Below are 24,418 nucleotides of genomic sequence, written 5' to 3' on the forward strand. Positions count from 1 at the left end.
ACACCCCCCCCCCTTTATCCTGGGTTAGGAATCCCCCCTTTTTAAAATGACTGGATCCGCCACTGAACACTATTGGTATATACATATATGCACGTTTATGGTTCTACTATCAGTTTCGATACCTGTTTCTAGACATTGCACGAGGTCATTTTTTTCTCTGACTCAGTGTTTATGACGTCTTTACACTAAATCCATCGAATGTTGGATGTGCACTGGATGATAAACGAGTCTTCTAAAGATGCATGATTTTTTTAGTTAGTTGTTATTGGCTTTGAACTAGCTGTCTGTAACTGCATGTACTCTCAGATCTGTACTTAGTGTCTTTTTGTTGTTGGGATTACAAATACCCGTCCACGTCCACTCCGTATTTTTGTTAGATGTATGATGAGTTAACCTTTTTTTCAACTGATTATCATAGTTTGTTCTTATGTTGTAAAGCGGAAGTGTTTTCCATAGGTTTATCCTTCTGTTTTAAACATGTGATTGTTTGTAATTGAACGCTATATTCCGGCAACCTACACAACCTGTGAAAAACTACATAAGAATTCATGAAATTGCCCATTTGTGTACCTGGCAATTTGTACTGTTCTACGACGTTTCAGAAATTTATACTTTTTTTCACAAGCGTAATTGAAAACTTCTTACAACTTTAACACTTGTAGCAAGCATTTATTTCTCATTAAAAGCTACGGAAAGGTAAACAGTTCCTGCTCCACATGTCATACGCGTCGTGTGGGTCAAGCAATTTCAAATCCAGTGACATGTCGTTTTCGGTAATGTCACAATTTAGGATAAGGGAATGGAATCGAAGTTCCAAAAAGCTCAACCGTGTCTTAATGGCGTCCGAAAACTTTCTAAGGTGTCATAAATACATTTTACAAAGTTCGCTGGTTGTTTCGCTCCGTCAGCACGTCTTCTTATCCTTATTTAGTTCTATCAAAACCTTAGATTTTCAACTCTTTAAACCCTTATTTTGAACAGAAAAATAATTTAAAAGAAATAATCCACAAAACGTTCAGTATGAAATTATAGCAAACACTATAGCATTAATTGCTTTGGGATACCATCCGACATGTTTGGTTAATAATTAACAAAAACTGAAACATACTACACCGAGGAACAAATGATCAGAATGCTTGATTTTCTAGTTGACAACATATTTGTTGAATTCGGAGGTAGACTTTTTCAACAAATTGTCGGCATTCCTATGGAAACAGGCTGTGTATCTCTCCTTATTTTCATACGAGTCGGAGTTTCTCCAGACACTTGTCAAAACATAGAAGACCAAAAAGCCAGATCATTTAATTCCATACTAAGAATTATTGATGATGTTCTTTCTGATAAAAATCCAAACTTTTTTGATACGGTTTCTTTGATATATCCACCAGAACCAGAAATTAAAGAAACAGCCTACACAACTTCCTCCGGATCACATTGGACATCTCAGTACCAGAAACTATGACATAATTTAAAAATTATAAAATTAATTTCCTCCACCAAAGCAGCAATTTACGAACTTCACCTGTATATGGGATATACATTTTTTTAACTCATTCGATATTCAAGAGCTTGCAGCTCTACTCAGACTTAGTAAAACGGTAATATTGTCTGAGCAGAAGGTTGACGAACTAGGGTTATGTCATAGAACGTCTCGTCCTTTAAAAAAACCCAGAAGATACCAAACCCTTGTTCATAAATATTCCATATCATCTTCACACATAACACACGATGGTCTTGAAGAAGAGATTATAGTTTCTGACGTTGTTTATAATCATAAAATTTTACGTGTTATAGTGTTCTTTTTATTTGTCTTTGTTTATTTTCAATCTTTGCTGTCTTGTCCATTTTTGGGAACGTCCCTTTAGTGTGACTCGGTATTTATACATCCATGCGTTGTGTTATTGTGTTATGGTATTTCTTTTGTATTCTTGTCTTTCATTTTTGCATATGTGCTTTGTTTATAGAGTGTATAAATGTCATTTTATTTTCTATTTTGACAAAATTCATATAGTGGTTAAGATTATATAGCATTGTACTATGTTGTACCCCAATTTTTGACATTTTTACCATTTATGTCTTTTGTATTTTTCTCACACGTTGTTGTCAATATAATGCAATTTTATGCGACTGTCATACAAGTAAGAAATGTCGCTAGCTATGAAATATGGCTTGACCCACCACTTTTTTACATAAATAAATGAATGTGTCAAGTCTGGCATATGATAGTTGTTTTCCAGAAAAGCGCTTCGGACGCAATAAATTACAAAACGTGTTGTTTTCCATTTTTTTTTACATCACTGGGTCGATACCTCTGCTGGTGGACTATCAGTCCCCGAGGGTATCATCAGCTCAGTAGTCAGTGCTTCGGTACTGACATGATTTAACAAACTTGACTAAAATTGTCTGTTTATAAATTTTGAAATTATTATGAAACTTAGGCTTCAACTCCCTCAGGCAAAGTTGGCTTTAGATGAATTTGGCTATTTATTTTAGGTATTTTTGACATAAAGCTCTTCAACGATTTTCGGTACTTATACATCTTCGGATTTCAAATGTTTGGCTTTGAGCGTTCCCGATGAAGGTAAATCCAGAAAAGCGCTTCGGACGCAAAAAATATAAAACGTGTTGTTTTCCATTTTTTACATCACTGGGTCGATACCTCTGCTGGTGGACTATCAGTCCCCGAGGGTATCATCAGTTCAGTAGTCAGTGCTTCGGTACTGACATGATTTAACAAACTTGACTAAAATTGTCTGTTTATAAATTTTGAAATTATTACGAAACTTAGGCTTCAACTACCTCAGGCAAAGTTGGCTTTAGATGAATTTGGCTATTTATTTTAGGTATTTTTGACATAAAGCTCTTCAACGATTTTCGGTACTTATACATCTTCGGATTTCAAATGTTTGGCTTTGAGCGTTCCTGATGAAGGTAAATCCAGAAAAGCGCTTCGGACGCAATAAATTATAAAACGTGTTGTTTTCCATTTTTTACATCACTGGGTCGATACCTCTGCTGGTGGACTATCAGTCCCCGAGGGTATCATCAGCTCAGTAGTCGGTGCTTCGGTACTGACATGATTTAACAAACTTGACTAAAACTGTCTGTTTATAAATTTTGAAATTATTATGAAACTTAGGCTTCAACTCCCTCAGGCAAAGTTGGCTTTAGATGAATTTGGCTATTTATTTTAGGTATTTTTGACATAAAGCTCTTCAACGATTTTCGGTACTTATACATCTTCGGATTTCAAATGTTTGGCTTTGAGCGTTCCTGATGAAGGTAAATCCAGAAAAGCGCTTCGGACGCAATAAATTATAAAACGTGTTGTTTTCCATTTTTTACATCACTGGGTCGATACCTCTACTGGTGGACTATCAGTCCCCGAGGGTATCATCAGCTCAGTAGTCAGTGCTTCGGTACTGACATGATTTAACAAACTTGACTAAAATTGTCTGTTTATAAATTTTGAAATTATTATGAAACTTAGGCTTCAACTCCCTCAGGCAAAGTTGGCTTTAGATGAATTTGGCTATTTATTTTAGGTATTTTTGACACAAAGCTCTTCAACGATTTTCGGTACTTATACATCTTCGGATTTCAAATGTTTGGCTTTGAGCGTTCCTGATGAAGGTAAATCCAGAAAAGCGCTTCGGACGCAATAAATTATAAAACGTGTTGTTTTCCATTTTTTCCATTCGTTTGATGTGTTTGAGCTTTTGATTTTGTCATTTGATAAGGGGCTTTCCGTTTAGAATTTTCCTTGGAGTTCGGTATTTTTGTTATTTTTCTTTGTACTGTTAATTTAATTTCTTTGAATATCAAAATGACTATTTATTCTAAATCTGAAAAATATTGTACCTACTACTCATTCTTTCACATTAATTACTGAAACACCTGCAATGAATTCTACCATGGCATTTTATTGATATCAAAGATCATCAAAAACAGTCATATACATTTAACCTTTTTGCCCATGATGAGATACCTGGAGTTAGTAGCTTCTTAGTATTGCTAAAATAAGGAAATGTCGTACACTATTTATGGCAAAACACATCCTAAGGTTTGTACAACAAAAAGTTGGAACACGCGCCGTTGTAGTTTCGTATATAGACTAGTTGTAGTTTCGTATATAGACTAAACAACCCGTTAAGAAAATATATTTATTTACAAACTAAATAAAAAGATTAAACCAACAAAGTGTTAAATAAATCACAGACAAAGGAACAAATAGAGACTAACAAAGACTAAAACAGTACAAAACACAGCAGTATGGTAATACACAGTGAAGTTGGTCCTGTCTTTATTGCCCCTGAAATAAAAACAAAATATTCTAGTTATTAAGAAAGGCAACAATTAATAAAAAGACAAAAACATGAAGGACCGATTTAAGGTTTCTCGTTACCACTAAATGTTAGGTCAAAGCCAATTCATATTGATTAAGGAATAACCATATTTCCCCCAGATTAAAATATCATGGATTTAAATGAAAGACAACACCAACAGCTTGAGATACACATAACCAAGTAGCGAATAAATTGAAGAACTTTTACCATAAAATAGAATTCCCTTGAAAATCATTAAGATATAACTAAACGCATCCACTGATAAAGTTCCTGATTTTGTGCAATTACATTATCATTTGCCGAGGTTAACTTTTCCTGTAAATTTAGAAACCAAAATGAGTACTTCAGAGAGAATATGTCATCATTAATATCTAGAGGATCTATGCTATGTATTTTGTGAATTCTGCCCATACAATGACATTCATAATAATAAAGAAGCAGATCTGCGAGAGAAAAAAAGAGTACAGTACTCTACGACTATACTTAACTTAATACCTTATATTTGTTTAAAAACACACCTTAATGTATATGATACTTTCTAAAAGAAAAATAACAATTATACAAATGTATATAATCATTGTGTGCTCGAAGCGCAATACTGTGCTTACCTTCATCAGGAACATTCAAACGTGAACGAAACCAGCCAGGGGTGTATAAATACGTAGAAAAATGACATATACAGGGATCCAAAAAGAACATATAAACCCAACCAAACAAAAACAATGTCTCTTATGGTTCATCTGACCAGTAGTCAACACTTCTGTGTTGACTGAATTATTATTGATATTGTCATATCTAGAAAATTAACTGTTTACAAAATCTTTGAATTGTTTGAAATACCAAGGATTTTGTACTGCAGGAAAACATCACCCTTTATATGTATTTGGCAAAACATTTGAAATTTTTGGCACTCAAGGCTCCTCAACTTCGTAACTTATATTTCGGCTTTTAACTTTCCTGGTTCGAGTACGATGATGAGTCTTTTGTGCGTCTGGCACACAAAATAAGCCTAGTATCTTTGATGAGGGTATGTTTTTCTTTATAATTTCTTTGTGTGTTCAATACGTGAATTTATTATATATTACTAAAAATAAATTGTAACAAAAGTAGATGTTAACAAATCTTCGATACGATCATTTTGATATGTTATATACAAAGTTTAAACCTGATGTTAAAGACTTTTAAGGTTTTACTTAGTATTTGACATTTTTTTCGCGCATCTATACTTGTATACGATACCTATGTAACTTTTTTATTCCAAATGTTTTATCGTAGAAAGAAATTGAAGAGTCATAATATTGAAATGAATTTTTGGATCATTGTAGTATTGATTTTACCAGAATATTGTTGATCTTTATTTGCAGATTTGGTACCCACAGATGATCTCTTGGTTGGTAATGGAGTTGGTAATGAAGGAGTTGGGAATGCAGGAGTTGGTAATGGAGTTGGTAATAGATTAGTAGACTCTATTGAATTAGTATTATGATTAAGTGAGTCAGTAGTATCCATAGCTGTTATCTTGTCGTTTGTTATTGAGCTAATAGCTCCATCAACTGAAATAAACAAGTTAATTATAGAGTTAAAATTAATTTACTGGTTATAAGTGACTAACCGTAAACATGTTATCAATTATTAGTAAAAGTTATATTTATATTGTTTATAAAATATCAAATGAGGATGCAAGACATGCAATGATATTTCATGCATATAGCATGTTGGAAAATACTTAGTACTACTGGCAAAAGCGTTTTAATCAAGACCAAACATTCACCACTATAAAAAAAATTCATGCGCATAACAGTTTTAGTAACCAACAGAAGCAACATTTTGCATATTAACGTGATTGTTTGTAAGTGTTTCATCTTGTGTTAAAATATCCCTTTATAAATGTTTTTTTTTTTATTATTATTCCATCTTTTTTAGGTTGTAGATGCCTTGTTTGTTTTTGGATGTTAACAAAGAGCCTCTAAGTTCTGTAAAATAAAGAAGAATCAAATTTGTTGACCTTTACGAATAGATTTTGTAGACTGACTAGTTGAATCTGTCGCCTCCACAGACGATTTCCTGGTTGGAAATGGATTAGTAGTCTCTGATGAAATAGTATTATGATATAGTAAGTCAGTAGTATCCATAGTTATTATTTTGTCTTTTGTTATTGAGTTAGTAGCTTCGTCAACTAAAATAAACAAGACAGATAAAATGTAGTTGAAATAATAGTAATTCGTTTAAATTAATTTCATCTGAATTTTGACGATTAAAGGTACTTTTTATCCTTGTTGTTAAATTTTTATTCTTTTTTCTCTCATTTATTTATGATACCCAGTCACTTAAGATACTTTTGTTTGTAAATATTATTAGCAACAGGAGTTAGACATTCCATAATAATGATTAATTGTTTCACAGATGACAGTTATATTTCAATTGTCTTTTTTTTCATCGACAGTGACATCACTGAATTTGACTAATTACCGTATTTGTACTTGGATGAGCAACTTCACAGGTGTCACATTTGAAATAGGATTTCTTCCCCATCCAGAGCAGATTAGTTTTTGATGGGGTTTGTGTTCCTCAATATTTGGTTTTCTGCGTCACATTTTGTAATTGCTCTTCCAGAGCAAATAAAGCACCCCTGGTTTTTTGTGTGGTTCATGTTGCACAGTCTTAACTTTTCTATTTGTGTTTTGTCTGTTATTTGTCTTAAGTCCTTTCTTCATTTTTAGTCATAGCGCTGTAAGTTTGTCTTCGATTTATGAATTTGAAACCCTTTTTTTTTTACAATTAGAGAAAAATTAAAGAAAATCATGCAAATAAATAAAAGCAACAGTAGTAAATACCGCTTCAATCGTCACAACAGTTTTGATAAAACATTTACCAACAGAAGCAATATTTTGCTTTTTGACGGTGTAAGTGATGGATGGCGTGACTGTTTTTACGTTTTGTGTTTGAATATCCGGAATTGTAGGTGTTTTCAAAATGCTCTTCGTTGTGGAACGGACTCTGAATGTTGTGGACACTTCAATTGTTTTGTGAGTAGACAGAGATCTTTTGGTAACTTCTGCAAAACAAAGAAGATGTAATGAAGTTCTTCTTACTTTCATAAGAGTTATGAAAAACGGAAATCTCGTATTTTTAATTGAAGTACATACTATATGCAATAACCATGATTACAAATACATATAATGTAACAATGAAATAACATTTGTTAGACTCACCAGTATGGAACCATATTGAAGTATGTTTAAGAAACGTAAAGTAAACTGAAAAATTAGCAATTATTTCAATTCAACTGAACCATTAAAATTATTATTTCTAATATGAAAAAGAATATTTTATTGCTTGCAGTTATACTTAAATTACCTAAACAACTTCGTTCTCTATTTGGCCTTTTAAACTTTTTTGGAATCGAGGGTCACTCATGAGTCTTTTGTAGACGAAACGCGCGTATGGCGTATATTAAAATTTAATCCTGGTATCGCTGATGAATTAATACATACTATTCACAAATGGTTAGAATACATGCTCTCGCATTGAAGTAATTTACTTTCCAAAGGGGAAATTATGAAATCAGGTCAATGTTTTAATGAATCAAATATAAAGACAATTTATTATAAAAGACTAAAATAAGTTTAGAGCATACATACCGTGATGTATTTTTTTATTTGGAATTTTAATATTGTCATACGTTTTAATTGTTTTGACTTTCTACAAATTTATTATATTATTTTGTTCTTTAACATTGGTTTCACTGTCTGTAATTTTAAATGTTTATATCTTTGGTTTTGTTTAACATTCTGTAATTTCAAATTTTATATCTTTGGTTTTGTTTAACATTCTGTAATTTTATAATTTAATTTTTGTTTGTTTTGTTTTGGTTTTATTTTCTGCAATTTGTAGATTTATTCCATAAATAATGTTTTAATCAATGAGTATAACATTGATAATTTTGTTTTACCTTTATCATGAGTTGTCGTCCTTGTGAGGTTTCCAGCGTTTCCATCTGTCGTTCCTGTTGTAACAAATTTTGTGACGCTACTGGGCTTTGTTGTACTGGATTGTTTTGGACTTGTTTTAGGAGGTCTAGTGGTCCTATGAACTAGTAATACACACATTCTTATCTTTTGTATCATTTATGTAAGAAATAATACATAAAAGTGAAATACCGCACGTATCAGACATCCTATATTGTTATTACCGACTGTTAGTTAAAAATGTTAGTGCATGCAAATATAAAAAAAAAAGGAAGATGTGGTATGATTGCCAATGAGACAAATCTCTACTAGAGATCAACAATGACACAGAAAGTCTCTCTAGATAATGCATTTAAATTCATGACAAATCGTTAGTTAAGTAAATTGTGTATTTATAACTGTATATATATATACAGAAATGAGAAATGGTTAGTGCGAGCTGTTTACAAGATGTATAATAAAGTATTTTTGTTATTATATATTTGAGTACGTTCAAGTAGAATATATATGGACAATATGAACAACTCTTTTTTGAGTGGTTATACATATAAACATTCATGTCTTATTTGCATTATATGCTTATTCAGGCATTGAATTCTCACCTTCAATGAACTTTATTCAGGATAGATCAAAATCTACAAGTGACTTTGTTTGTTGATCGATGTACATGTATTCGTAATTGTTCAAGCCGTCATCGTCGTCCTTGCCTATGATACCGCTGCTGCTAATTTGATGATGATGATGAAACTGATGAAACTTATAATTACGATAATGACGATGACGATGATACTGATCAATATGATAATGCTGATGATGATGATCGGTGCTGATGTTGCAGATAATGATTTTGATGATTATGATGAAACGAGACATGTTGTTTATAAAAAAAAGTAATCAAAATAGAATGTTATAGAAAAAATATTTCTTAAAGCATGCAGTGGTGAAAGTTCAAGCTGCAAAAGGACTTTAAAACGTTTCGCCAAGCATTGGGTTGTGCTTGGTCAAGACAGAATTTATTTTGCTTAGCATAAATTAGTAAATGTAAAAGAGAGCATCTAAATATTAATGTTTATGTTAATTACCTGTCGTAAGAGCAGCTGCTGTTGATAGAACCTTAGTTGCTGTAGCTGGCTCGCATCTGGCTTGAGCTTCTGATAATGTTGGTTTGGAATATTTTGCAACTTGTCTGAACTGGGGGCAAGGCGATTCTTTCTCAATACAACTTATATACTGCTTGAAGACGCTTAAACAATAATCATTATTGTTTAACAATAAGTCTTTTCAAAACAGGATAAAAAACAACAGAAAAGTGACAAAACATCCACAATAGATTAGGCATAGATCAGTCAATTCGTCTACAAATGTTTCAAAAGAACGCTCGAAACAAAACAATAGATGCCACAAATCAATTAATAAGTTTACTTGGCTACTGTTTGAAGTAGGAACTGATATGTTCCTTCGTATTCATTCATCTGTTGCGTTCAAATGTATAGGTGTGACCTTTCATCATAAAAGGAAACCCAGGATAACGATTAGAACGCACACAAATAATTCAAAAGTATTATTTCATCTGAAGAGTACTGAAAACCAAAAGATTTGGATCAACAAATGTTAAAATCGACAAATAGACAGTTTGTGTCCAATAAATAAAGGCAACAGTAGTATACCGCTATTCAAAACTCATAAATCCATGGACAAAAAACAAATCCAAACGACCCCAAAATTCTCATATTTTACAATTTATCACTATCAAGCTGATGCCAATATACGCTGTAATTTTGTTCCGTAGTACATCAGAAAATCGTGACAAAATATTGGTTTAAAGAACGGACATATAAAAGGACAAAAGAGTGTTGAGGTAAATGCGACTTAGTGCCACTCCTATATAATAGTGGGATGTTATTCATCTAAGCTTAATATATATGTATAGAGAGTGTGTTGTTTTTCAATTGCAACTTCAACTCTAAGATAGAATATTTACCCCAATGATCGCTGATATAAAGTGAAAATACATCATGAAGCATTATACATACATACAATTAAGAAACCATCTATTATTTATGTTAAACCCTAATACTATCCGTCACAAAACGTTCAAATGGCATGCACTAACGTTAACGATCTCAAGCTTACTTGCAGTCAGCAAAATCATTTCCACTTGATGTCGTAAACTTACTGTTGCATGTGTCTATTATTTGTTTTGTCTTGTCAATTGACGAACAACCTGAAACAGTGAAAATAGACTTATGGAATATGTATGTTTATTATGAAATTTTCTACGGTTATCACTATTTCACATGTTTCAACTTAAGGGACCTAAGAATGTTATCCAAAATATTTATAAACAAAATTAACGTGATTATGAACGGATCGACATATTTGCAATTTCAAAAAGTGATTCTTATCATTCTTCCGTTTAATAACAAGTTACATATTGGTTAGAATCTTACTTTTATTTTCATACTTTCAATTTATGATATTTTGTTTAGGTTGAATCATATCTAGTTCTTTCCACTTTTCTGTGGAAAAAACATATTGATTTTTTTCTGAAAACTATTGTTTCTTCCGCTTCATTTTATTTCTTTGCTGTTTAGTTGTTTCGCAAGATGTCGATTTGATATTTTGTATATGATATCGAACAGTTTATGCGCTTCAAAAACTGATCCAGCTTATCCAAATACTTTTATTTGTAAGAGTTACCTCCCCGAACCTTGTTTTTCTTGTGTTTGCTACTCTTTCGTAACCTTTAAAGATAACAACAAAATTATTTTACAGATTTGCTCGTTTCATCCTCAGGATGTTGAGATTAGTTTGTACCGAAGCGTTCCGGGGACTCCATATGAGAGTTATTTCCGCTTATGCATTGGATAATTGATGTGAATTTCTAACTGGTAACCATAAGTGATAGAGACCTAGAGTTTTAATTTGAGGTCCTTGGTTCAAAAAATTAAAATTAGGTCAAGGTCAAAGTCATATTCTTAATTTTGGCTTATTTTCACTTCTTTTCAAAAACCATACAAGATATTGACAATATATTTTTATGAAATTGTCCTTTGGAACATGTCTTAACTCATAGATTTTGGTCGAAAGGGTACGTAAACAATTAATGGGAGTTTTCGCCCCTCTTATATTTAGAATTATGCGTTAAGTGATATCACTAATTAACCATACATATCAAAGTCTAAGGGTCTTTTGATTTGAGGTCCTTGGTTTATCACCTTGAAATTGAGGTTATAGGTTAATTGGACGTTCTAGATTTTGACCTATGCCTTAAATTCATATTTATACATCATAAAGTTATATGACTTTGTGCTTTAGGTTACAAGCCATATGACTTTGAAAAGCAAACCTGATGTGACCTTGTGTAAAGCAAAAGTAGCTTTTTTTTGACTGATTTCATACAAAAATGTATAGAAACCATATCTGTTTGGAAGCATCTAAGAATTGCCTGTCATTTGACACTGGAAATGACATTTGAATCGAATTTTAATATTTTCATATCAAAATCAATTAAAAAAAATGAAAAGACATTTAATTGTTCTCTGAAATTTGAATACTGGAAAGGCCTTGATAAAGGAAAGAAATTACCACTGTTTTTGTTTGATATATGTCATGATGACAGTTTCCTTTCACGAAGTAGCCATTGCCTTTCTTTTTTTAAAACTGTGTAGTAATGACATAATGTCATCGGAGTCTTTTATCGCTTACTATTCGGTATGAGTTTTGCTCATTTTATGAGGCCGTTCGGTAACCTGCAATTGGTCGAATCGTTTCAATTTTATGGTTTAAAACTGTATTTCCTATCCTATAAATTTATAAAAATATTGTTTTAATTCATTTATCTGTACATAACTCTATATGTTTGATCTAGTTTTAAGATGTATATAGTTGCTACGATTATACTCTATGAATAGTGCTTCACAGTACACGAAGGAACATACAAAGAACCGAAGTGAACTGAAGTGCACTGTCCTATACGTTTGGTTGTCTCGTTTGCAATTATACTTCATATGTATTTATGACTTATACTTAGTTACCTGACTGGCAGATTGTTTGAACAATACGTTTTACATCACCAGACAATCCAGACAGGAATAACTCGTCTCGAAAGGAACATGTCTTTAGCTTCGTGTCCACACACGTTGTTTTTATATTGGTGTAATTACTACAATTTTAATAAGTTCATTAAAGTTAATTAATTTTACATTAATGACACAAATATCTAAATATTTTGCATACCAAATTTAACCATTAATCACAGACATTCAGTACAACATAAAGGGAGATAAGTCATTTTTCAGTCTATTCTCGTTTAACTACATTTAAAGGAGAATGCTAATACTATCTACATTTGTCATTGACCCAATATTCATAATTTAGCTTGTAAGATATAATTGATGTCGTATTCCTTTTTGCTTACAGTACTACAATTTAAGACAAAGTATAGGTTAGTTCGCTTTTTATTCATTAAATGTTTCAGACATTAACATTCCCCCAATTAGTAACTTCTATATGAGTTTGAAACAATCGAGTATCTAGTTTTGTCAAGGTTTCAAAATTTGTGTTGAAAACAATAATAGCTCCTGACGACGAATAAAGGCAAGAGTAGTATACCGCTGTTCAAAACTCATAAATCTATGGATAAAAACAAAATCGGGGTAACAAAAAAACGAAGGACGAAAAACGAATAAAATCGACTTACAGTGTGTCTGTGTCTCAACTAACTAGCAATACGTTTTTGCTGTCTTATATCGTTCGATACCATATAGGTCACATGATCTGTAAATGTACTGATTGTGACCTATTCCCGATTGTGACATTTCGACTGAGTGTATTGTTGAATGCATAGCATGAAACACAAACCCGCACGACGCATTCAGTCTCACTTCTTTTGCAGACACAGCTTCAACTGGTATAACCGGATATGCTTCCATTTTAAAACAAGAGGTTTAACTCAGTCTTATCGGGTGTTGTGGCGTGTCGGCGATTATTCTTAGTCAATGAATATTGTTAGTTATCGTGGAAAACAAATTTGACAATCTCTGTATCGATTGACGCCTATCGTGTCATGCACCATTCTCTACATAATGAAATGCATATACCAAGTACTGAATATGACAGTTGTTTTCGTTTGTTTGATATCTTTGAGCAGTTGATTTTGTAATTTAATAAGGGACCTTCCATTTTGAACTTTCCTCGGAGTATTGTATTTTTGTTATTTTACTTTTGACATGCGAATGAAAATAACTTTTATAAAATTGAAGCACCCAAAGCGCCTTTCTATACATTTGCATGAGGAACGACCAAACCCAAACAATTGAAAGCCACAGGTGTACAAATACCTGATAACATGATGGTTTTTACCAAGATTTCATAGTAAAAATGTAAAAGTGCGTAGCGGATACAAATGTTTTGGTTAAATAAGTCATTCTCAAAGTTTAGTTTACATGTTATTGTCAGTTGAATATGAAATATAAGAGCACTAGATAACTCTATATTTTTGCTGTGATATATTCTCATGTATTACAAAACACAATATTACATCGCTGCTCCAACCTTAAAAAAGAGGGACGAAAATACCAGAGGGACAGTCAAACTCATAAATCGAAAATAAACCGACAACGCCATAGCTAAAAATGAAAAGGACAAACAAACAAAAAATAGTACACATGACATAGAAAACTAAAGAATAAACAACACGAACCCCACCAAAAGCTAAGGGTGATCTTAGGTGCTCCGGAAGAGTAAGCAGATCCTGCTCCACATGTGACACCTGTCGTATTGCTTATGAGATAACAAATCCGATAAATAGTCTAATTCTGTAGGTCTCATTTACGAAAGGGAAGGGGATTGTAGTTACGACGTGAGGAAAATACCCGACATCATTTGTGAAACGGTTATTCCATAACGGTCAACCAACTCGTGATGGCGTCCGTAAAATGTTTAAAGAAATGATTTCAACTCCACCATTTGGAACTCTTGATTTAATAGCTTTCTTGTGAAAAACAACCCTGTTCCCAGAAAATCATGATAGGAAATGCAAGCACGGGAATATCGTATCATTTCGGAGATATATACACCATATGCAGGTGCTGCTGGAATGCTGCTACTTAAAATGGAAAGTTCCCAATTGGAAAGCTGAAATCATCTCTTTTGTCGTAATGTTTTGTTTTCAATCGACTCTCATTGTCAATTTCTAGATGTAAGTCCAGATATGAGGCCGACTTAACTGTTAACTTTGTATCCTTTATCTCTAGTTCAATGGGATAGATGCGTTCGACATAGTCACCAAAGAAGTAGGTCCGGTAAGGGCCGATTTTGGCCTCAAATTTCACGTTCATCGAACGAAAGATTTTGGACACTTTTTAAACACTTAAGTGTCTATTTAAATTGGTTCAATGAGTTTCTGTAAAGAATTTTAACTGATTTAGTAATTAAAAACGCTCCGATTCAAGCTTAAATATGAAAAATCTATCAAATATGCCAAAAAACGTCTCTTTTCAGACGGTTTTTGTCAAAAATGAAAGTGGTCGCATCCGTGTTCATCCTCAACCTTTATGTATGTTATGTATTATCATCAAATACAACTTAAATTTTAATATTATGAATGAACACGAATGCGGCCGCTTTCATTTTAGACGGAAACCGTTTAAAATTTAACTAAAATGCGCACATTGTGAAGATTTCAGTAATTTAGCATGACTTAATGATGCTAGTACCCGATATATGTGCATTGTTTTGTCAAAAACAGCACATATTTATGTAGCAGAAGCATTCTACTTTTCAGTAAATAGCTAAAAGATTACATTTTCATACTTTTGTAAAACTACTTTATTTTGGGGCCAAAAAGGGGTCTTACTGAACCTACTCCTTTTGAATTATTTAGTGAAAGAACATCATCTATATAGCGGAAAGTAGAGTTAAAGGATATATCTAGTGATGTAACCATCATGCACGCAGAGGCACACAGACATATACTCACTGATATGTAATATGGTAAGTGCATTAGAGCTTGTGGTTGTTCGAATGTTATTTTGATTGTTCTGGGCAATCTGACAACATTTAATATCAAACCATGCTGGATTTTATTGATCGGTTACGGTCGCATTTACGATGACCCCGCTTTTCTTTTTTTTTTCATATCTTAACTTATTATTTTTCCAAGTTTGTTTATAAAAACTTTAAAATTTAGTATCTTATACAAAGACAGCAATTGAAAGATATAAGAATCTGCTAAAGGTTTAACCAGAATGATAACCTAGGCATACGAGTCTAAATATATATTATACAGCACTATTTGTCTGCCAGAGAAAGTTCTTTCAAAATGTAACTTTAAAATAACTTACCTACAGAATTGAGAATACCCTGACGTTTGTATGGTGTCATACTTGATTAAATCTTGACATATTTTTACATCATCCATTGTTGGACAGTCTACAATAAACATAAATAAATTAGAATTGATTATTTTGTTATAAAATGATTTGTTATTCGCCGTCAAATTGTAATTTCCCCAAGATACAAACAACTTTCAATGACTAAGCACCCTGCAAAAAAAGAAAGAAATATAAAACACAAATAAAAAAGGTTAAAAAACAAACCACAACAATCAAATATTACAATAAATGGCTAAATCGTTTGGTTTGACATTAGTTTTTCTACTGTATTTCGGTTTTATTCTAACTAATTTATAGAAAAGGAGACGTGGTATGACTGCAAATGAGACATTTCTTTACAAGATACAAAATGACACAGAAATTAACAACTATAGGTCACCGTACGGCCTTCAACAGTGAGCAAAGCACATACCTTAAAGTCAGCTATAAAAGGCCCCGAAACAAAAAATATAAAACAATTCAAACGTGAAAAGTAACGGTTTAATTCATGTACAAGAAACTGAACGAAAAACAAATATGCTACATGTGTAACATAGCAACAAACAACCACTGAATTACAAGCTCCTGGGTTGGGACAGTCACATAAATACAGTTTGTGATGGTGTTAAGCATATTAGTAGCAGCTAAGGTCCCCATAACCAGGAACATTGGTGTAACAGTATAACATATGAACAAACTATAAAAAGCGCTGACCAATAAAACAAATTACCATATGGTGTTCCTTAATTTTTATGTTGATACCTTTTGCATGCATTCTGATAAACATAACAGCAGATAACATAAGATATTGAAGGATTAATAAAAAAAAAACATAAATTGAGGATAAACAGTTACCATGAACAGAAAAAGAAGAAAAACCAGAAACAAATAATTGTTTAAAAGTCATTAATCGATTGAAAGAAAACAAATCTTTTATGTCAAGTTCCACAAAAGAAGGAATCAATGTAGTTAACAAACTTTGAATATGTCAATTAGGGGACGTCATCTATATTCTCAGCATATAGTAAAGAAAAATGTTATGTCTTTCATTCTTCCTGGGAAGCTCCTAATTTTTCTATAAGATGTTTACAGAAACGATAAAAAGGTGAATTCGGTGCAGAGAAGGTGACAGTTATGAACAGAAGCCGACTATCTGTTAAATAACAGGTTCGCCAAAAGTATAAATATGTAGTGATTTCATCAAATAACAGGTTCACCAAACGTATAAATATGTAGTGATTTCATCAAATAACAGGCTCACCAAACGTATAAATATGTAGTGATTTCATCAAATAACAGGCTCACCAAAAGTATAAATATGTAGTGATTTCATCAAATCAAGCATCTTGGTGTTGTCATTGTGGATTTTTTTCTTCATCAATTAATATTTCATATTTCATATTTTTATAGTTCAAATGGACTTTTACAAACCTTGAAGACATTTGTTTTTAGCTTTTATTTTTAAAGCTTTATATGCAGAATACTCGGGTTCATGTCCACCAAACATACACTTTACTACAGCGTTATTTTCACACTTTTGTAATTTACTCCTCCTGCCTACTATGTTCCTGTAAAAGAAATATCAAGGATATCTACATATAAGTTATTTGAATCCTGGTATATACTTACAAAGATCAGTGCCCTTTCTCGTCGAGGAAAATTGATAAAGATAAAGAGTAAATAAAATGTGCACTAGTCTCCTATACTAGTAGTACGGATATGCACGAGGTTCTAGAACGAAGGTCGAAATTTAAAGAATAACTGAGTGACGGTTTATTGATTAGGTGAACGTTTTACCACATGTGAATGCTTCTTAGTACTAATAACTCATTAATCCATTTTTTATGAACCAAATAATCCTCCTTCATTTATATATGTATATAAATATATATATATATATGTATCCGTTTCAAGCCAGGATTCTCACTAGTGTTTGTCGTAAGTTGCATGCGATTGTCTTTTGACCTTGTTCTTAGTGTCGATATGTGTTTCTGAAGACTGTTTGTTGACATTAGATTACTTCGTAGTTGGGGGTTGGTATGTCCTTGAATGAAACCCGACATATCAATATGATTTAAAGGCAATTTTTTTCAGAATACATGTCTCGATGTGTAAAAAGCTCATTTTAAGATAAACTCACAGGCAAAGTGGAATCATAACTGAAATATCATTGCTCGCACGTGTGACATTGAAAAATTCCTCCAATTGATGTGTACAGCTATCTAAATGCGAACAAGAGTCAATTCCGGTAAGTGAATCTGAAATAGTATTTAATAATAATGTACAGGGTAAAATATGCATTATTATTATTTTTTTTTTGGTTGAGTTAAGTCATTCTAATTGATATTTTATAGAGCGTCTTTCCTTTTGTTGTTACACTATTGTTTCAGATAAGGGTGAAGGTTTGATACCAATAAAACGTTTAAACTTGCTGCAATTGTTTGCACCTTTCCTAAGGCAGGAATCTGATGTTCAGTAGACGTCGTTTGCTGATGTGGTGCATAAGTGTTTCTCGTTTCTCTCTGGTTTTTTTTTATAAAGATAGGCTCCTTATAGCTTGCTGTTCGGTGTGAGCCAAGGCTCCGTGTTGAAGAAGGTACCTTGTTCTTTAATGGTTTACTTTTATAAATTGTGACTTGGATGGAGAGTTGTTACATTGGCACTCATACCACATATTCCGATATCTATTATATCTTGTAGCGCACAACTTGACAAAACAAGCAAATAATTAACAATGTCACTGGTGGTCTTAACTTAGAATGAAATTCATAACAGTGTAGCTACGGCCATTCATTGACTGGGACAAATTAGGTTAACGTTCGTCTGTAATGCTCACTGCTCACGACGTACTTATTATAGAAATTTAAACTGTGAGATCACCAAAGGTTCTCAACGCCTAAATAAAATAATTAGAAATACTAATCAGGAATTAGCTTTGTGATTTGAATATAAATAAAAATGGTCTTCAACACGGAGCCTTGGCTCACACCGAACAGCAAGCTATAAAGGTTGAATACTTAAACTTCTATACTTGATTTTTTTGTTATGTTTTGACAATCAATTTTCCTAATATGATATCGCACGTTCTTTCAGAAAAAAATGACTTATTTGTCTTTAAAAATTACAATGCATGTTGTTGTTTATGTATTTCATATGTGTTTCTCGTTTTTCGTTTTTATATAGATTGGGCATTTGGTTTTCTCGTTTAAATGGTTTTCCACTAGTAGTTTTTGGGGCCAAGTATAGCTTGCTGTTTGGTGTGAGTCAAGGCTCCGTGTTGAAGGCCGTACCTTGACCTATAGTGGTTTACTTTTATAAATTGTTACTTGGATGAAAAATTGTCTCGTTTGCACTCATACCACATCTTCCTATATCTATGTGTTGATTGATTATCTTTTTGCGGACGCCAAAGAGATTTAACAACTGCGGTTAAACTTTAATCTTTTATATTGTCTTAATTTTTATTTTAGAACGAATGCATAATCCACTTTCAAAAGTTGTGCAAATACACGAAAGTCAAAAAGCTATTTGAATTAAACCTTGTGAAATTTGAAGTTACTTTTAAATGTATTGGTAAAATGTAAAAAAAATATGTATATAAGGAACTTGAAATTATTTTGTTATTTTGTGTCATGAATTTGTATTGATGCCATCTCGTATGTTTTTAAATATGAATGAAGAGGTAGTCAGTTTGTTTTATCTGTCAATGAGACACAAAAAAGAAAAGAAAAAAGAAATATAAAAAGGTGCAATATTAATTCTTAAACAAAAGAATACAGCACAAGAATATAGCTTTTGTAAGAAACGTGAGAAATTGTGTTGGACTTGCAGATAAGGCAAAAAGACAAATATCTGAATGAATGAATCGTTTTATGGTATTAAACAAATTAAATGATTTTTTAATTATCCGGAACTTTTCACAAACACAATCCACGTGTATACGCATGTTGTTGATCATCTTAACAACGTGTTTTATAGTTCTTTCATTTGTCCTTGTTCTATTATTAATATTACTTTTACTGTTTAATGGTTTTATGTGCTATCCGTTTGACTTATACATCTCGTCAATGTGTTTGTATTGTCTTTCATTTTTTGGTGGCGTGCTTTGTATATGCGACTTTTTGTATTTCTTTGGTTCTTATAACGTGACTCTGTACTTTGAAAGATCCCGTCATTATGATATTGTTCTAGTTTATGTCATTATGATATATTTCTATTATGAATTACAAAATACGTTGAACCATAAAAGTCAAAATCATTCAATCGCGTAGTGGAATTAACCATTTGTTGATTCTTATAAATTCTATATATATCTTTTGGACTATTTTCAATCTCGGTCTGTTTCGCCAATTTATTCTTACATACTTTCGATTTTTTAACCCTATATGCTAACATTGCCTATGTAAATTTTAAAATTGTTTGTATGCACATTGAACGACAAATTTATGTGACGTATAAAATTTTCTGACGTCAGACACACAAATCAATGAATGTGTTTGTCGATAGATGATTTGTGTTTTGTTAAATTGTTCCTTTTAAAATTGTTATACGATGATGACTGATGTACCCATATTTTGACTATTTTATTTATTGTGTCTGTTTAGTTAACGCATCAATGTAAATATAACGGAATTTGATGAGACTGTCATCAAAGTGGGAGGGTTAGCGCTATAAAACCAGGTTTAATCCACCATTTTCTACATTTGAAAATGCCTGTGCCAAGTCAAAAATATGACAGTTCTTGTCCATTCGTTTTTGATGCGTTTTGTTATTTGATCTTGGCATTTGATTATGGACTTTCCGACTTGATTTTCCTCTAAGTTTAGTATTTTTGTGATTTTACTTTTTTTAATAAATAGTAAGCCATTCTGAAATGATCACAACGAAGAAGTAATTGTTTTGTTAATCAATGAGGTATTTTGTAAATTGACCCCTTCCACTTAATAGTGTTTTTTTTTATAATGGATAAACCTATTTTATTATTATTATTAAATGATATCAGCTCTGAACATTATTCTTCTTATAAATGACACGGTTGTAAGTGATGATATAACAAATATTTAAAACAAATTCCTTTAAAACTTTGTAAAAAGAAAGTTTCATTTTATGTATAGAAATGTGTAACAAGTGAATGTTTCAGTCCCCTCTGTAAAGCCTCTGAAAGACTTGGTGAGCATAAAATCATAGCCATTGACAAACAAGTTACAACTTACAAACGTTTTACCGTCGATCATACTGTTATGAATTTAATACTATTACATTATATGTTTGTTGTTGATAGAGAAATATATCAAGTCTAGTCAGGTAATTTTATTAGTCACGTTGACAGGGCATCACAGAGAATATACCCTGTGTGAAAAAATAACGATACTATTTAGGGAACTATTTAAGGTGGTACCCAACACTTTCACTAAAATCAATTTTGCTCGTTTAATTTTCACAAAATTTTGACAAAGTATTTACTTTGACCATTTGACAAAAATATAAAAATTTCAAAAAATTTGAACCAACCAATTTATCAGAAAAATTACACTGGTTATATAGCAGTTTGACAAACACTAATTTTGATCATTGAGAAGCCTAATATTCCCTTAACAACACAACGTAATTAAAACGTTTAGCTGATTGCACAGAGTTATCTCCCTGTAGTGTTAGGTACCACCTTAATGAGGGTAATCGAGTATGGTTTCATTGTTAGTTTGGACTTCTTTTATGATATTTCCTTAAACACCCTGTCTGTTCTGTATATCCTCTCAAGGGGTTTAAAACCCTGACAGGAAATATGAGCTTATATCCCATGTGAAGATCTTGAAAAATATATATGCTTTGACGAGTCAATTAGATGTATGCATACATATCGAAAAGGTACACGGTATGTATTTTTTGTTTTTGAATTAACACTTGATCAAAAATCTCCAAAATTTACAATAGAATATTTAAGTTTACGATGACCAAATATCAAAATCAAACGAAATACTATCTATCTATACTGTAGACAAATAAAACCTGTCTTCAACAAACAGCGGAAAGGTGGGAAGAGGATATGAAATGAATAATGATATTTCCTAGATTGACAAAAAAAACCCACAAAAAAAAACGGCATATATATTATGAGTTTCCTGATCTATAACAAGGAAATAGACACATACTATGTCTAGAATAGTCTAGTTTTTTACCATTCCGTCATTTCCTTCTTCAACTGTTATCAGGGAACAAACAAAACAAAAACAATAGGACAAACATTTACATCCTAAGTCACTCATATTTCTGTCACCAAAATGAAATGCAAGAAGACCATAATGCATTAGTAAATCAACGGCATATATTTGATTATATGGTAGTAACTTTTATGTACTGTAGTCGAAGGTTTTCAAAGTACAGTCAAATCCTTACTGTAAGATTTCACCCTCCTTTTTCAACAAAAAATACCTTTTCAAGTCAGGAATATGACACTTATTTTCCACTCGTTTTGTTGGTTTATTACTTTCAATTTTGTCCGTGTTTGTGAGACTCCCTTGTTGAATTTATCTTGGAGTTTGGTATTTTTGTGATATTTTTCTTTCTTTACATTAATCGTTATTCTTCATTTGATGTTGTTGTACACATAATAAGTTGCGTTGCTCTCCTGTAAGTTGCACACACAGACAAATGTGTTGTTATGTTGTCGGTATCGTGCGTCTGGCGTATAAAATATTTAGCCTGGTACCTTGATAACTATATACACCACTGAGTCGATGCCACTGCTGGTGGACGTTTCGTCCCCGAGGGTATCACCAGCCCAGTAGTCAGCACTTCGATGTTGACATGAATATTAATAATATTGTCATTTATATAAATTTCCTGTTTATGAAATTATGAAAGTTTTGAAAAACTAAGGATTTTCTAAAAGGCACAACTTTTTGGAATTGGGGGTCCTCAATGCTATTCAATTTTGTAATTGTTTGGCTTTATAACTATTTTGATTTGAGCGTCACTGATGAGTCATATAAAGAAGAAACGCGCGTCTGGCGTATAAAAATTATACGCCTGGTACCTTTTATAACTAATTATATCAAAATTTGCATTGTAAATATCTGTAATCTAACCACTTTGAAATGTTCATTAAAAATGAAGTTGAGACAATGGGATTTGTAATTTTTGGTTAGAGTCATAGTTTAGAATTTTATAACATAAATTCTAACATGACGTCCTTTTAACGCTTTGAGTACACACCCGTGGTAAAATATGAATATATTGTTTGGGCTGTTCCGATCGTACTTCCACGTCATATGCTTTTTTATGAATGAGGTACCCGACGTCATAGATAGATGACGTAAGAATATAAGCATTTTACGGAAAAATACACGCTTGAGAAACCGATAATCATCACAACAAGGAAACGTAAAGAAACGATGCTAAAATTTGGTATAAGCAAATTCTTTTTATACATATAAGACATAGTAAATTATGATCAAAAACTATCTAAATACGTTATTGTGAATAATCTAAGAATTTCACTACTTCAGTTTGCTCCGTACTTATACGCCAATTTAAAAGTACGTTTATTATTGGGAACGGTAAAATTTGCCTCCACCTAGAGTGCTTCGATCTAAAATAATTGCCTTATTTGTCCTATTAGAATCGAAATAATTCATGAGGGCTTGAATATATCGTGATTTTACCATGGGTTGTCCCTTTATGCCGATATTTTACCCATCGCTATCGCTCAGGGTAAAATATTTGTTATAAAGGGCCAACCCATGGTAAAATCACGATATATTCAAGCCCCCATGAATTATATCTTAAATACTCTACAATACGTAAACAGTAAACTGTACAAATAAAGGAAACATCGATTTCCTTGTTACTTCCGCAAATTGCTGTCGATTCATAATAACAGTTGTTTAAACTTTTCAAAGTTTTACAAACCATCTTTTATGTTAATAAATAAATACTAAAATATACTTACACAATATCAGAGAACATATAATTATAATTGGAACCATCTTTCACAATTGAATATATTTTGAGTAAGTAATTAGCTGAAAAATCACATGTACAACACGTTTCCGTCCTCCTATGCTGTTGAATTAACGGAAACTGATCACTTTAGGAGATAACAAAAAAACTGTACAATCGTGTGAAAGGGTCATTACGGTTAAATCCATCATACACTTGAAGAAGATACAAGTAGTTGTCTGTTAGTGTTAAAATGAATTAATATGGCTGTATGAAGTATGAAATTTCTAGTCTGAAAATGTATTTATCTAGATGAACTTAATATATTTCATAACTATACCGTAAACGCACAGTATGTGAAGTAAGTATATATAATTGAAATTAGAAAAAAATAACATTGAAATACATACCAAATCAACAATTTTTTGAAAGATATTAACACATTGTGCGTCCGACAAACTTTTCTGGATTGACCGTCATCAGGAACGCCCAAACCGAAACAATAGAAATGTAATATGTACTGTAACTTATAAAGTGAACGTAAACAAATATTATAGTAAATTATAAAGTCAAGGATTTTGTTATTACAAATTTATTAAAATCTTGACTGAAATATTCCATTGATACATATATTTGGTTTGCAAATTTGGTTGTACCTGTAGAAAACTTATTTGTAACAGAATAGCAATTCCTATATCATGTATATGTTACAGTGATGTTGTAAACTGAGCCCATAAATTAAGATACGATCCGGATAAACTTATCTATCCTTTAAATGAACTTATTATTA

The 24,418-nt window shown here is 32.1% G+C and overlaps 1 protein-coding gene across 3 annotated transcripts; it reads right to left on the reverse strand.

The window, feature by feature from the left end:
• Nucleotides 1–4,149: 4,149 nt before the first annotated feature.
• On the reverse strand, nucleotides 4,150–23,813 carry LOC139516688 (uncharacterized protein C11orf24 homolog). 3 transcript variants are annotated; one of them, XM_071306924.1, is made up of 12 exons: nucleotides 23,639–23,813; nucleotides 17,831–17,948; nucleotides 17,122–17,258; nucleotides 15,661–15,748; nucleotides 12,352–12,479; nucleotides 10,448–10,538; nucleotides 9,397–9,557; nucleotides 8,299–8,439; nucleotides 7,219–7,401; nucleotides 6,352–6,522; nucleotides 5,684–5,899; nucleotides 4,150–4,312 (listed from the first exon to the last, which is right to left on the reverse strand). In XM_071306924.1, exons 1-12 carry the CDS (start codon nucleotides 23,673–23,675, stop codon nucleotides 4,248–4,250), a joined length of 1,536 nt encoding a protein of 511 aa, XP_071163025.1. In that variant the 5' UTR covers nucleotides 23,676–23,813; the 3' UTR covers nucleotides 4,150–4,247. The 3 variants fall into 3 exon arrangements, with proteins under 3 accessions (XP_071163025.1, XP_071163026.1, XP_071163027.1); XM_071306925.1 differs by lacking the exon at nucleotides 6,352–6,522 and having other exon boundaries at nucleotides 23,639–23,801; XM_071306926.1 differs by lacking the exon at nucleotides 5,684–5,899 and having other exon boundaries at nucleotides 23,639–23,801.
• Between the last annotated feature and the right edge of the window lie 605 nt (nucleotides 23,814–24,418).

Source organism: Mytilus edulis, chromosome 3 (assembly GCF_963676685.1).
Source record: "Mytilus edulis chromosome 3, xbMytEdul2.2, whole genome shotgun sequence".
Lineage (NCBI taxonomy): Eukaryota > Metazoa > Mollusca > Bivalvia > Mytilida > Mytilidae > Mytilus > Mytilus edulis.